Genomic DNA, 13,989 nt, shown 5'->3' on the forward strand with positions numbered 1-13,989 from the left:
TGGTGTTGAAGGTCGATTGAACACACGGCGCCGGCAGCTAGGGAGCAAGCTTTGGAGTTGGCGGACAAGCGACGTAAACGGCATGCAGGAAATACAGTGCGTGTTTGGTGAAAAAAATGGGAAAAAATGATTTTTGCGCGATAATATAGGAAAATTGGTATTTGGCGCCTTTTTTATGGATGACGTCAGCATGACATCATTGGTCCGGTCAGGTACAGAGGAATGACGTGTCAACTGGTGATTGGGTTGACATGGACGAGCTACGTGGCGGACAGGTCGGAGAAATGGCGGAGGGGAGGGTGACGTAACGCTGATGCAGCGACGACGTGGCGCGGAAAGAGAGAGCGGTAACAAAGGGTGGTTGGCGGTATTATCGGACCGCTTAAGGTACGGGCCCGGTAATGGTCAGAGGCCGCCCGCTCCAGTAACAAATGGGCACGCGTCCCAGGCCCTACGTCACCCTCTGACAGATTTCGGGCGGTAAAGGACGGACGGAGGGGGTGGTCCGAAATTGTTGTGGACCGTCGGATGGGAGGGCCCGGATCCGACGGATGACGGGCCGCGAACATGTCAGCATGATACGGCGGGACCCGACGGGTATTTTTTAATATTTTCTGCTTTTTGGTGAGGCGCGCCGAAATATAAACATTGGGAAAACGGCTTAAAGTGGGTTTTCTTCAAAAATTCACATGATGGGCGGGGAGAATACGACATTGCAGTTTATAAGGTGGATAAGGGTTATTAAACCAACCAAATGTTAATTTAATCCCCAATTAGAGTATGAATTGAAGACATGAAAGCCTTTGATTTTGTAATGTTTGCCGAATTTTAAATATATGGCTATAATGCCCAAGGGAGGGGTATTTACATATTTTTTGGTTTTTTCATAAAATGCTATAATAGTAGGGGAAGAGGAGGACTTAGGGAGTTAGATAATAGGGTTAGAAGTCAATGTGAATTGGGGATGTGAAAGAGGAACAACAAGCTAAGTTTTAAGGAGTAAACTTAGATTTAGAAGTGGATGAGAGTGAGGAATGATTTTACACAAGAAATGTGGCTTCTTTTCGGAGAAGAAGGTCAAAACTTGTCATGAATTTCTCCAAGGAAAAATGCAAGAAGGACTATTTAGAGAAGTCCTAAAGTCCTCAAGGGGATGTTAGAAAGAGAGTCTCTGGGGAAAACAGGGGAAGTTAGACATGCTTCCATACTTTGTCATCAAAATGCTGCATAGATACCTCTGCAAATGCTAATATGTGCCTTCTTGATCAAGGCCAAAACTGAATAGAATCAGGCTTCTGCAACTTCTGGCTACCTACCCAGCTTAGTACCTAGCATTTTTTGTTACTTCAGGGAGGGTGCACTTAGACTTGCAAACCCTCATATGCTCTTTTCTTTTTGCTGCCCTCCTATCTAAATCTACCCTTATATCTTCCAAGGGCCCAGATTAAGCTGATGGGCTCCTTCCTTTCTCTATCCAGCTACTCATTTGTCAAGCTTGAACTGTTTGAACAGGTACTCATTCTCTAGTCTAGAACAGGCAATTTAAAACATGGCATGGCCCAGTTTGAACTGTTGAGCCATCCATCAGGAAAGCAGTGGCATTTGGGTTGGCCACTTTCCTGGTCTTTCTTTGGGGTTCATTTCAATTATTTTTTCTAACCAATTCATTTTCTTGCCTTTTGATTATTCTTTTAAGGCATACCCTCTTTACATGTTTTAACTGTTTGTTTCTTTCACAAAAATGGAACCTTTGTATCATCAAAGATGAACATTTTTTGCACTCCTACTGTCAATCATGAAAAATGAAACCCTATTGGTATAGGAGGATAACACACCTGTGCCACAACTCAACAAAGTCTCAGCTCTGCACCCTTTCTACTTTTGTGCTCAGAGCAGCACACTCCTCTGCCTCCAACTTATAAAGATTCTTCACATGAATCCCTATCTTCTTTACTTGACCCATCTATGTGTCGAAGTTATTCTTAAGTCGGGCACTACATAACATTCTTCAAGGTGAGTGGAGCCCCATGCTCCCTTTGAAAAGTAATCGTGCCCAATCCAATAACACTATACTTCCCGTCGTCACCCATCTCGATAGCATCTGGAGATCCTTCTCCTCCAGGTCACTAAATAAATCTTTGTCGTCAGTCATGTGGAATGAAGCTCCACTATCTAAGTACCATACACTTCCCATCATTGATGACACCATGCATGCAATCAAGGAAAAGTCCAATTCGAATTGAAAGGCGAAATCATTACCCATCGCTCCTCCTGAGGACTTCTTGAGTGGATAATTTGTAGCAAAATGGCCCAACTCATGACAATAAAAGCACTTAACTTTCGCCGTGTCTTTCTTCTTACCTCCATGATAAGAATATGATTTGGAATGGGAAGCTTTCCCTTTTCCCTTCTTCGCCTTAATCACTAAGGCACAATTCTCTTCATCATCAGTATTTGATGAAGAGCCACCCCTCGTGTTCCTCTTGATCTCCTCTTGCATCAAATCTGACCACAGTCGTTTCCAATCCAACAACTTCTCCCGACCATTGACAGAGTCCTGATAACTATGCCAACTCTTTGAGTCCTAGAAGATAAAGACTCACCATATCATCCTCGGAAACCGTGATTCCAACACTTCCAAGTTCATCACGACATTGAGTGAACTTGGTCAAGTATTTTGGAATAGTTTTGTTTTTCACCATTTTGATTTTTCGAAGTTTGTCCTTCAGTGCCAATTTCCTTTGGTCACTACTATTCTGATACAAGTTCGTCAATGTTTTCCACATATAATACAGAGTTTCATTACCATGGAGACTCGAGACAATGTGGTCTCGAACTCCCTCAAGGATTATCGGCCTCGCCTTCGCCACACACTTCTTCCATTATGCCAAATTTTGTGCATTCGATGTTGTTGGCTGAGGAATTTCTTGATCAACGAATCCCTTCAATCCATTATCCTCTAGAACAACCTCCATTCTTCCCCTTCAGGCTATAAAATGTGAGCTTCCTTCCAAGGCATACTCGAGCCGCAAACCATAAAACACCATTTGTCGATCCTAAAGTCTGTGTTGCAAATTTGAATTTCACCTGTAACCCAAAACTCAAAACTTCGAAATCTCCTCTAGTATATTGTTCTCAGTTCTGATACCATGTAGAAAATATCGTAGATTCACAAGCTCATGCAATGTACTAAAGCAAAAGACAAGAATATACTTCTACTTTCAACCAGCGAAAACAAATAGATCGATGAAAACAATACGAACAAGAAGAAGATAAATCAATGGCACATAACACAAGAAAGCCACTGCTTAAAACCCCGGTATTTTTATTGCATATATCATAAATATGGGTGAAGATACAAAGCTTGTTCTCACTAGAAAAATTTTGCACAAGTATGCTCAACTCTTTCAACTCACAACCTAGCTCTTGGCCAACACTTATCCAATTCTGTAGCTTTCCAAGCCCTTAATCTCTTGCGCAATTCCTAAGATGAATAGCCCGTATTTAAAGGGAATTCATGCTTCCAAAACTGCACATAGTACATTGTCCCTGCACTCTAGTCTCAATTGGGTCTTTTTCTAAACTGACATGCATGAGTTTCTCATCAGGGAATCTTTAGTTAACTGGAATAGCACTAGTGGATGCATTAGTGCACCAACTCACTGTTAGTTCTCTATTAGTTCCAAAAACAATTTAGAACTAATTTAACTTAACTCAATAAACTAAGTGATCTAATTTCCAACTCAATTTAAACTCATATTCGACCCCTAAAATTTAGGGAGAACATATACATGACTACATAAAGGCTTCCAAATCGAAATTCCTAAGCTAATTAAATTAATTAAACTTAATTAACTATTTACAAGTTGCTATGAGAATAGAATTCGATTTTAATTCACAATTTAATTCAAAGACAAATTAAACTGGAATTTCTTGTTGCCATTTCTCAACAATCGTTGCTATGACCTCAGAGATATTACAATGATGATGCATTCGATGGTAACACAATGAAAGGAAGAAAGGTGAATTGATGGAAGTATTCTCGAATGTAAGGGTCTTGGTCGTCTCATCTTTGAATCTACTGAAGGAAGAATTTGTGACTGGGTTTTCCACTTGAGGGGGGTTTTTCCCTCACAACGTGCCTATATCTTGTGTTCTCTTCTTTTGTTGTTAGGCATTAATCTTGATGAAAAGAAAAGATAATTAAAAAATCTAACACTAATAATGAAAACGTCACAAGTTAATGCCATAATAAGGGAAAATCGTTTTCACTGCCAACCTATGGATTTTCCAACAGTGCCTACATAATTCAATGTAAATTGAATTTGGTGCTTGCATTTACACTAAAATTAAAAGAAGATTTATGGTTTTTGACCATATGGGTTTCCAAGTAAAAATCATGTGTCTAATTCTTTATGTGATTGATTCACTATTGTATTATTGAATGTTTTTAACTGGCTAGATAATTGTTTAATATTTACATAATATTGATTCACCCCCCTCTCAATATTATTCTAGTTTCCAACAATGTACTCATTGATAGCTCAATGAGGGTAGATAGTCATAGATTTTAAATCTTGTTTATAGTTAACACTAGATAGTTATAATTTAAAGCTTGTAATCCTTAAGTTATGAATGAAATAAAGATTGATTATTTCTTCTAAAAATTTCAAGGAAGAAATGCACTGGTCCTCTTTAGGTAGGGCCTACATGGAGAGGTCATTGGTGAATGAAACATTATGTTTGTTTTGTTTTGCATTGCATATGTATTTCATGGTGTTAATTTCAATTCTATAGCTAGAATAATTTTGTCAGTATGATTATTCCTTCACTAGCATACCATGAACCCATGGTTAATAGGGGAATTATCCCTGTAATTAGTGCACCATATACCAGGTTTACTTAAGTATTGGATTTATCTTCTTGTAAAATTTATGTTTCATATTTAACATTAGCATAGTTGTTTAATTCTGAAAGAGATGTACAGTTCAATAGCACCAACTAATACACCATAAGACATTTGATGCCTAGAAGGCTTCTGCTACAAAACGCTATAACTCAACTTTAGATAGAATGCACACAAGTAATGTAATTTTAATTCCTTAAAAAGAAGATGATACAAGACCTATTCCATAACGTCTTTCTACACTATAGGATTGCATAAATTTTGCATAGCACTTCATAAGTTTATGATTTCCCAAGTTGATGATTTAAGCATGATCCCTTGAGATTCAATAACACTTATTGTTGTAGTACTTCAAATCGCTAGTAGTACAATGTAATCCCCCATGACATTAAATAAATGATTATAGAAATAATATAAAGAAAGACATGAAAGAGCAATTGGACCACAATGATCCCAAACTCCAAAACCAAATAGAGAATGAAAGAAAGAATGGGTTTGATGAAAAAATGGAGAAGGGAATGAATTTTTTTGTCACTTACAGAATATGGAGGCATATTATACTTCAAAAAAATCATTCTTTTATTGTTGGGATTTGATATATAGTTGTTAGATTCCATTGAGATATTTCAACAAATACCTTTCCCTAAATATATTTGTAGGGTATTAGTCTTGGCCTAGATTAATAATTGAGACGAGTTGATTGACAAAATTATTTATGAAATCCTCTTGCGACTAATGATTGTCTCAACTTTAATTGCAACCTCGAGCAATTCCTCATTAGCCTCACATAGCTAGTGTTTTTTTCAAAATATATATCATTTATGCCAACAAGAGGGCTCTCTCAACAATAACACAAACATACATCAACAAGTTTGTCCTATCATCTGAATTACCTACAATGGTTTTCATACACCTGTAATTAGTTATTTTGTAGCTTGGTCATCACCAATGACTTGGATACATAGGGGTTAAGGAAATAAGTGTTCTAGACTCTCGATATTTTCCAATTGATTATCTCTTCTCTTCAACCTCTCTATTTCCACATTGTGTTCTTCAATAACGTACTCAAGTAAATCTCGTGTGCCTTGTGAATTTTCACAACCCCAACTACCTCGAGCTATTAACCTTAAAACCCATGCTCTCTTTCTCCATAATTCTCTTAACCTTTACCTTTGTCTTTGACATTTGCAATTTCTTTTTCTTTAGATAACCATTGCGATATAATGTAAGAGAATTGTCATAAAAAGTAAGAAGATCTTGCATCAATGCCTCACTTAATCTCTACTCTAGAATTGGGCAATGGTATACAAGGAAATTCTAGCAACATCAACATCACCTTTGTCATAATAAAACTTCATAACCTTAAAGTTTGATTTGTATTTGTCCCATGTTGACCCACTTGGTCTTGGTATGGTTGTGAAGATTGATGCATTTGCTGCATGACATAGGTCTAAAACTCCTTCCATTAAGAAGCAAGGTGCCCTATAACCCAAGTGAGGGGAGATTTTTGTGAGAATTAGTATAATAAAATAAAATGAAAAAATGACTTTTTTTTATCTCTAATTATCACCACATAAAAAAATAATAATAATAATAATTAACATATTATCTATATTATAATATTTAAACTACCACCATAAATCATTACCAAACCTTAATGTTTATTAATAATATTTTTTTTTGTAAGTTTGGCAAGACTACATCTTCATCATGTCCAATATATCACCCCAATCGGGGCGGCGAATTGAACCAATGACTTCACATCAAAGAATGTCTTAACAAAGCACCCGATCACCATCTATCCAAGACTCCGTAAGCAATATTTATTAATAATATTAAAATAATAAAAAAACTTTAAAATTTACATCTTAAACTTTTTTTAATCTCTCTTAATATTTAATCAATTTCATATCAAAATGGATATTGTATATATATTAATGCTTCTCACCAAAATTATAAATTCTGGTTTCACATAAATGTGTTATTATTTCTCTCCCATAAAACCATTAAGAATATTAACATTGACATGATGAGTACACATAATAGCATTGTCCCTCTTGATGTAATTAAAAAAAAGGTAAATGAATCATGCACAATGGATCTTACTTGAACTTTTGATGGTAATTATGAGAAAATGTCACAAATAAAAACGTACCTTTTAACTTTAGATTCCTAAAGTAAAGCAAATATGAACAACCCTATAAAAGGAGAAGTTAAAGTTGCGAAATTATTCGCATGAGAAACAATATTTACATTTCTCAATTGTCATCTTCATCTTCATTATAGGTTTCCATCAGCAAAGTTATTTCTATCCCCAGTCTCCTCAATATTAAATCTTCTGTTCTGCCATCTTCTCCTTTATAGAACAGCTGCAGCCCACCACTTCTGATAAGTTTCCGTTCCTCGTCTCCTTCTGCTTTGGCATGAACCACGTCTCCACTCTGCAACATCATTACCAGAGGATGATTTTTCCTTAATATATGCACAATAACACGATCTCCCACAACATCTTTAGAGTGGTTGGGAAGCTTGGTGTTGAAAATCTCTTTGCCATCTCTCAGAATGCTCGTTTCTATATTCACGGAGGTTATGCAATTGTTAAACCTTATCATAAAGCACAATATAACTCCTGTACATAGCTCATTGATCTCCAATTTAACATTCAACAAATCATCTCCACTGGCTTGCATTTTATGTTGTAAGCTCTCTGGAACCCTATTTGCACAAAAGCTGAATAACTCTAGACAAATTGTTTCCTGTAGTTCAAATTGCAGTGCATAATGATCAGTGTTACTGTTTCGTAGAAATTTGAGAAAAGCTAAGTTACAATAGTTGCTACTGCTCATTTAAATGTACAGAAAAAAATGATTTCAGGGAAAATTTGAAAACAAAGTAATTTTTTTTTACCCCTTGACAATTAGATATACAAGAAGTTTTATGTTTGCACCGTGTTTTTATTTAAGAGTGGTATCCGAAACTAGGATAGCTCTTATTAAATTATTGTTAGTTGGATCTTTTCTTCTTTATCTAATTAATACAGAAATGTCCAAACATTGTCATTACACCACTGAGTGATGCCAAATAATAAATAAATATTAACCCCAAGAGGATAATTAGGGGCATTACCTTGATTAATTGGAGAGGTATCAATACAGAGGTACTGCAACCTGCCACTTGCAACTTTCTCAGTGATTTCAGCCCTTCCACACCTGCAATACGTTTAACATTCCTGCATTTTGATATTGAAAGGTCTTGCAAGGCTTGCAATGATGCAAGGTCAGGTAACACAACAAGTTCTCTGCAGTTATGTATTCTCAACAGCTTCAATTTCTTCATATGTGACAAACTTGAGATTTTCCTTAGTCCCAAACAGTCTTGGATACACAGCTGAAGCAGGTTTTTTGGAAGAGCTGGTAATTCTATAAGTTCTGTGCAGTGGCGAAGGTAAAGCTTATTTAATCGAGGAAGCCTGCTAAAACTTCCAGGCAAGAAGGAAATTTTGTAAGATTTCAGATATAGAACTTCTAATGATGAAAAATTTCCAATATTTTGTGGAAGACCACACCCACCTGATTTTAGATGTTTTAATGAAGAAAGTCTAGAAAAACTGGGTGGAAGTGATGATAAACTGTAGTTTTCTTCCATTTCTAGATGTTTTAGCTTTGAAAGATTTCCAATGCTCTGAGGAAGTTCACACAAATTGTAGCAATTATTCAGCAACAAATCTTCTAAACAAACTAGATTTCCTATTTCATCTGGGAGCCGAAATAAGGAATCACAGTTGCTCATATTCAGATGCCTTAAACAATTGAGTCGGCCAATTGATGTAGACAAGCTCCTAATTGTAGGACAGTTGCTTAGAATCAATCTTTCCATGCCAACAAGGTTGCCTAATTGTTCCCTTAGGTCAATCCTTTGGCAATCGGTTATATCCAAATGGCGCAGATTTTTGAGTTCATAAATTGAATCAGGCAATGCCCTTAAACTAGAACAACCATGTATGTCCAAATAACGCAAGCAATTCAGTTCACCAATTGACAGAGGTAAACTTCTTAATTCACGGCAGCCATGAAGAGTCAGCTTCTCCAAGCAGGACAGCCATCTAAAGGTTTGAGGCAGCTCCTTTAAGGGCATTCCATTCAATCTGATCTTTTTCAGAACTTTGAGATCTCCAAATGAATCTGGCAACCTCCTGATGTTATGACAGTTGGATAAGAAGAATACCTCCAGGGAACTCAGGTTAGTTATGGTGTCTGGGAGATGGGTTAAGTTGTAGCAATTTGACAAATCTAAGTGCTTAAGCTTTCTTAAAAATCCAACAGATTTTGGCAATTCCTTCAACTCCGTGCAACCACAGAGCTCCAGCCTAATAAGTGATGCATGATTTCTTAAATCTGGAAGAACTCGAAGATTTTTGCAGTAATTCAGCTTAAGTACTTTCAGATTTTTGGGCCCCTGCAAAAGCATTGTCCGTCCGCTCATTTGGTAAGTATTTTGCTTTATTTATTTTTGGTAATATGAAATCTTTTATAAATATTTGAATCAGAAATTACAGACAACTAATTCAAGCTTTACTCTGTATTTACATTTTATTTTGCTAATTACCTCTTCATCAGAAAATGGTGCCCAGACTACCTCAATGTCTTTGCTGAAGCTCAAATCCAGCACAGCTAGATGCTTCATATTCCATTCACATGGAAGGCATTTCAGTGGGCAGTTTTCCCATCTCAACCATTTCATTTCTGGAGGCATTTGAGCGAAGTCCCCCTCAATGGAAGCCCCATCCAGCCAAAGCAATTGCAAATTGCTCATTTTTTGCAAATTATTGGTTTGCAAAGTAACTTCTTGCTGAAGGTACGTAAGACATCTTACTTTTTGTGTTCCCTGAACATTACCACAATTCATTCAATTTCATTTGTGTGAATTCTGACTTACTATGCCACAGCTATTTACAAACAACAAGCTGCCTGTATGGCATACCAAAAACCATCCCGGGATTGAATATACAAAATATGCAATAGAAACTAGGTGGGAGATAAAGAATACTTCTGAGATATCCTTTCTACCACAATATGAACTCCATAATACATATACACGATACAAAAATATGTTTGTCAAAAATTGGAGACAGAATAAACTTCAAAGCCTCACCTTTCCTTCCATCACAACTAGTTCAGCCTCCTGGAGCTTCCATAATCTGCTGCGTTCCCCTGGCTCTTCAGATTCCTCTGCCACTCTGGCTCTCCCCATGTCTCTCAGCTTGCTGTGCATTGCAAATCTATCATCTTCATCAAGACTGATAAGCGATTTCAGAATCATATCCATAAGTCCCTTATTAGGATCACAATGACTAGCTTCCCAGAAGCTAATTACACTCTCCCTCTTCCTTCCTATGAATAAACAAGCCATGTCCAGAAACATCTCCTTCTGCTCAAAATTCAGGGCATCATAACAAAGCCTGAGAATTGCATACTTATCATGGTGGACTAAGTTTTCTAGTAATTTACAAGCTTCAACCCAATAACTTATGTTCTTATTATACAAATGTGCACCCAGAACTTCCAGTAAAAATGGAAGCCCATTACATATATTTACAGCTCTTCGTGAGAGTTCTTCATAGACTTCATCAGGCTTATCTCTCATGAAAGCATGCCAGCTGAAGGGCTGAAGAGCATGATCCCTATCCAGTCCCTGCATTTCATAAACAAAATCAACCTGCCCATCAATTAGTAGTTGGGAATCAAGTGTTATGACAAGAACTCTGCTGCCTGGCCCATACCAGTCACCTCGAAGAGCCTCCAACTGCTTGCTATCACCCACATATTCGAGAATCACAAGTGCCTTGATGGATCTTAACTGGTCCCTCATTAGGCTTTTCCCATGAGCTTCATCATTCACTTTGTCTTTGAACTTAACAAGGTCTTTCAATATCTGGCGCTGCATCTTAGCTATTCCATTTGTGTGTTGGGCTTTGTGACGAACATCATACACAAAGCAAGCTGCCTCAAATTTGTGATAGATATGGTTATGAACAGCCCTTGCCAGAGAGGTCTTGCCCACACCTGCCATTCCACAAATGGCAACAGTTATCAAGTTATCCTCTGAATCTAATTTTAGCAAGTTGATCACCTTGTCCATGCGCTCTTCCATCCCAAAGACTGATTTTGAGATTCTCAGAGGTTCGTTTCTGATTTCTAAGGGGATTGCTTCAAGGGGAATTTCGTCTGCCTCATCTAGGGGATTATCTGGACCATCTTCTTCTGGGATCACATTCTGTAATGTTTTGAACACATCCTGCACCACCAGTTTAACGAGTCCTGCCTCAAATCTGCAAGATTTCCAAAGTGGAAAATAAGAGATTGTCCAGTTCTGTATAGGTATAAACTTATTTTTTGATAACAGACAATAAAACGAAACCCCAAGGCAATAACCATGAACAACTGAGTATTCAAAGTCCTTGGGAATTTTACAATGTCTGATAACCAAAAACTGTTCTCTTCAACATCTATTAACAACTGAAAAATCCAAAATCTACTATGCCTGGTCTAAACAACACGAGCAATAAATGTAAGATAATTGACAACAGATTTATTTTCTAACAATTGCAAAAGGTAATTACCCGGGGAATTCTACAATGGGTCTTCGTATATGATGACCTAAACAATAAATTAGGGACAGAAAACTCAGTTACAATGAGAACATATTTCTTCATTTTGAAAAATGGGCACTCTCTCCCACAAGATGCACAATCTGCCTGATATGGGCAGAAAACAGCAGTACGAAAATCCCTTTCACAGAAGAAGGGAATCAAACAGCAAGAAAATAACAAGGAGATTGCACTCTATATTCTATTAGCTATTTAAACAAGTAAAAAATTGGTGGAGAATTACCAATTATCATCCTTGATCTGTTGAAAGATGTAACTACGTTCGGTCTTCATAAATGTCTTATGTACTCTTGATTTTTGTATTTGATGTAAAAGAGAAAGAAAATTATTATTATTACTTTTATAGCATGGGTTTCATCCTCAAGGTCATTTTATTTACGGGTCAAAGCACCCATTGTGTGCTTCTAGGATTTGTCATAGAGTCAAATAAGTCAATGATTCATTGTCATATTCAAAGGACCCTATTGGGCATCTTGTATCAAGTCAAAAGAATTTATTGTGAGTCAAAAGTGCCAAAAGCCTCCCTCCAAGACCAAGTCGGCCTGCAAGAGGACAAGTCAACCTACAGAAGATAAGTTGGCCTCATTAGGGCTATTCGAGCCTCACAAGAAACCTCTATATAAGATGGAACTCGGCCTCATTTAAAGATGATCAAGAAGTTTGATCTCAAGGAGAAAAGAAAGAAAAGGGAGTGAAGAAGAAGGGGAACGAAAAAAGGAAAATCGAAGTTTGAAATCTGAATTTTTGGGTCAAATTCTCTCACACGTGTGAAGGAATAGGGCATCATTTTGTTGCAGCAAGACCGGATTGCAGTTATCTTAAGTAGCCGAAGTTTGGTGTCAAGACGATCAATTTGGAAGCCAAGTTATCAAGGAAAAGGAACCACCCTAAGCGAAGGAGAGAGAAGGTCTAATTTACCCTCTATCACCCACACGTGCAAAAATTACAGCTGCTGCAGGAGGTCCAAAAAGTTGCAGTCCTGAAATAGAGGCCGAAATCTGAAGTTGAAAGCTATTTGACTTGGGTTAACTTTGTGAAGGAGAAGCTCATCAAAGGAAAGGTTGACTTGGTCTTGGAGGGGCCTTTGTCTTGGGCCTAAAAGGTCTTGGTATTCGTAATTTGAAGATTCTATAAGAAGAGAAGAATTCTAATGGGTTATCATCTCTAGTAGAGGTTTTGGCCCTGGCTAGTAGCCTATATCTTGTGTCCTCTTGTTCTATTGTTCTTCAGAGTTTGGTAGTTGTTTGATGAGAAGAACTTTATAATAATCAAAAGAAGAAGAAGCTAATTACAAGTACATCAAGTTTAAGTAAAAAAACATGACAAACAGTTATCAAGTATAGAGAAATCACCCTAATCCAACTGCCATAGATTTCTCAACATGGTATCAAAGCTAAGGTGACAAGAAGAGGCAGCTTGAAGATCACTCAATTGAAGAAAGATACATAAGGGCCAAACACAAGAAGAAGAACATCAAGGAGGACTAGTCAACACATCACGAAGACTCTATCATCTTTGAAGGAAGAAGAACATCTCTTCTTATATTGAAGAAGAAGCATTGTCATTCTTGAAGAAGGAAGATCATCATCAAGAAGACATCTAGTGGAAGACATCATCAAGGAGGCGTCTTCATTTATCAAGTACTTTATATTTATGTCTCAATCTACACACCAAATGACTTCTTTCTGCAAGGAGAACAATAAATTTGTTGGTATATCAAACTACTCTTGCATGGAAGAAGATAATAGATTTAATCCTCATAGAAAATGAAGTTATTGAATATGTCAAGGGCTCAATCTCCAAACCTCCACAAGAGCAATCTCAAGCATTATCAAAGTATATGAAAGAAGAAATAAGGGCTCAAAGAATCCTCATTGAATCGATCAAGGATTCTCTCATCCCCTATGTAGCAAAGTTGAAGACATCGAAATAAATCTATGACAAGTTGGTGGAATTGTTCTCTGTAAGTACAACAGGAGAAATAATATCATTAAGAACTGAATTATACAAGATGAAAGTTTCAAAGGAAGAAGGGGTAGCTTCATATCTCATGAAGGTATCTCAAATAAGAGATCAACTACAAGAGCTAGGAGAAACTATGTCAGATCTAGAGATGACCACTCTTGTACTCAATGCACTACCAGATGAATGGGGCAACTTTGTATCAAGCATCTATGGAAAGAAGGAAGCCACTCCATTCAGTGATCTATGGTCATTATGTAAGATTGAAGAAACCAGATTAAAGGCAAAGAATGATGTTGGATCAAATGAGCAAACACAAGCATATGCAGCTATGACAAGGAGGAAAGGGAAGTTTGGAAAGTTTGAGCCTCGAAAGAAATTTCAAAAGAAAATTGACATGTCTTCAATGCTATGAATGTAATGAATATGGGCACTTCAAGAGAAATTGTCCCAA

At 37.2% G+C, this 13,989-nt stretch overlaps 1 protein-coding gene across 1 annotated transcript in view; it reads right to left on the reverse strand.

Moving 5' to 3' along the window:
• Nucleotides 1–6,974: 6,974 nt before the first annotated feature.
• The window catches only part of LOC149244934 (disease resistance protein RML1A-like), a 33,538-nt gene continuing 26,523 nt past the window's right edge, over nucleotides 6,975–13,989 (reverse strand). Inside the window, exons 2-5 of the mRNA XM_089457624.1 lie at nucleotides 10,058–11,234; nucleotides 9,512–9,790; nucleotides 8,033–9,361; nucleotides 6,975–7,662 (exon numbers count right to left, since the gene is read on the reverse strand). Of these exons, the coding sequence (XP_089313750.1) occupies nucleotides 7,165–7,662; nucleotides 8,033–9,361; nucleotides 9,512–9,790; nucleotides 10,058–11,234 (3,283 nt within the window). The 3' untranslated portion in view covers nucleotides 6,975–7,164. The remainder of the gene's footprint in view (nucleotides 7,663–8,032; nucleotides 9,362–9,511; nucleotides 9,791–10,057; nucleotides 11,235–13,989) is intronic.

This window comes from Pinus tabuliformis, chromosome 7 (genome assembly GCF_031772625.1).
Source record: "Pinus tabuliformis cultivar Carrire ecotype Pingquan chromosome 7, CPIR1, whole genome shotgun sequence".
NCBI classification, from domain to species: domain Eukaryota; kingdom Viridiplantae; phylum Streptophyta; class Pinopsida; order Pinales; family Pinaceae; genus Pinus; species Pinus tabuliformis.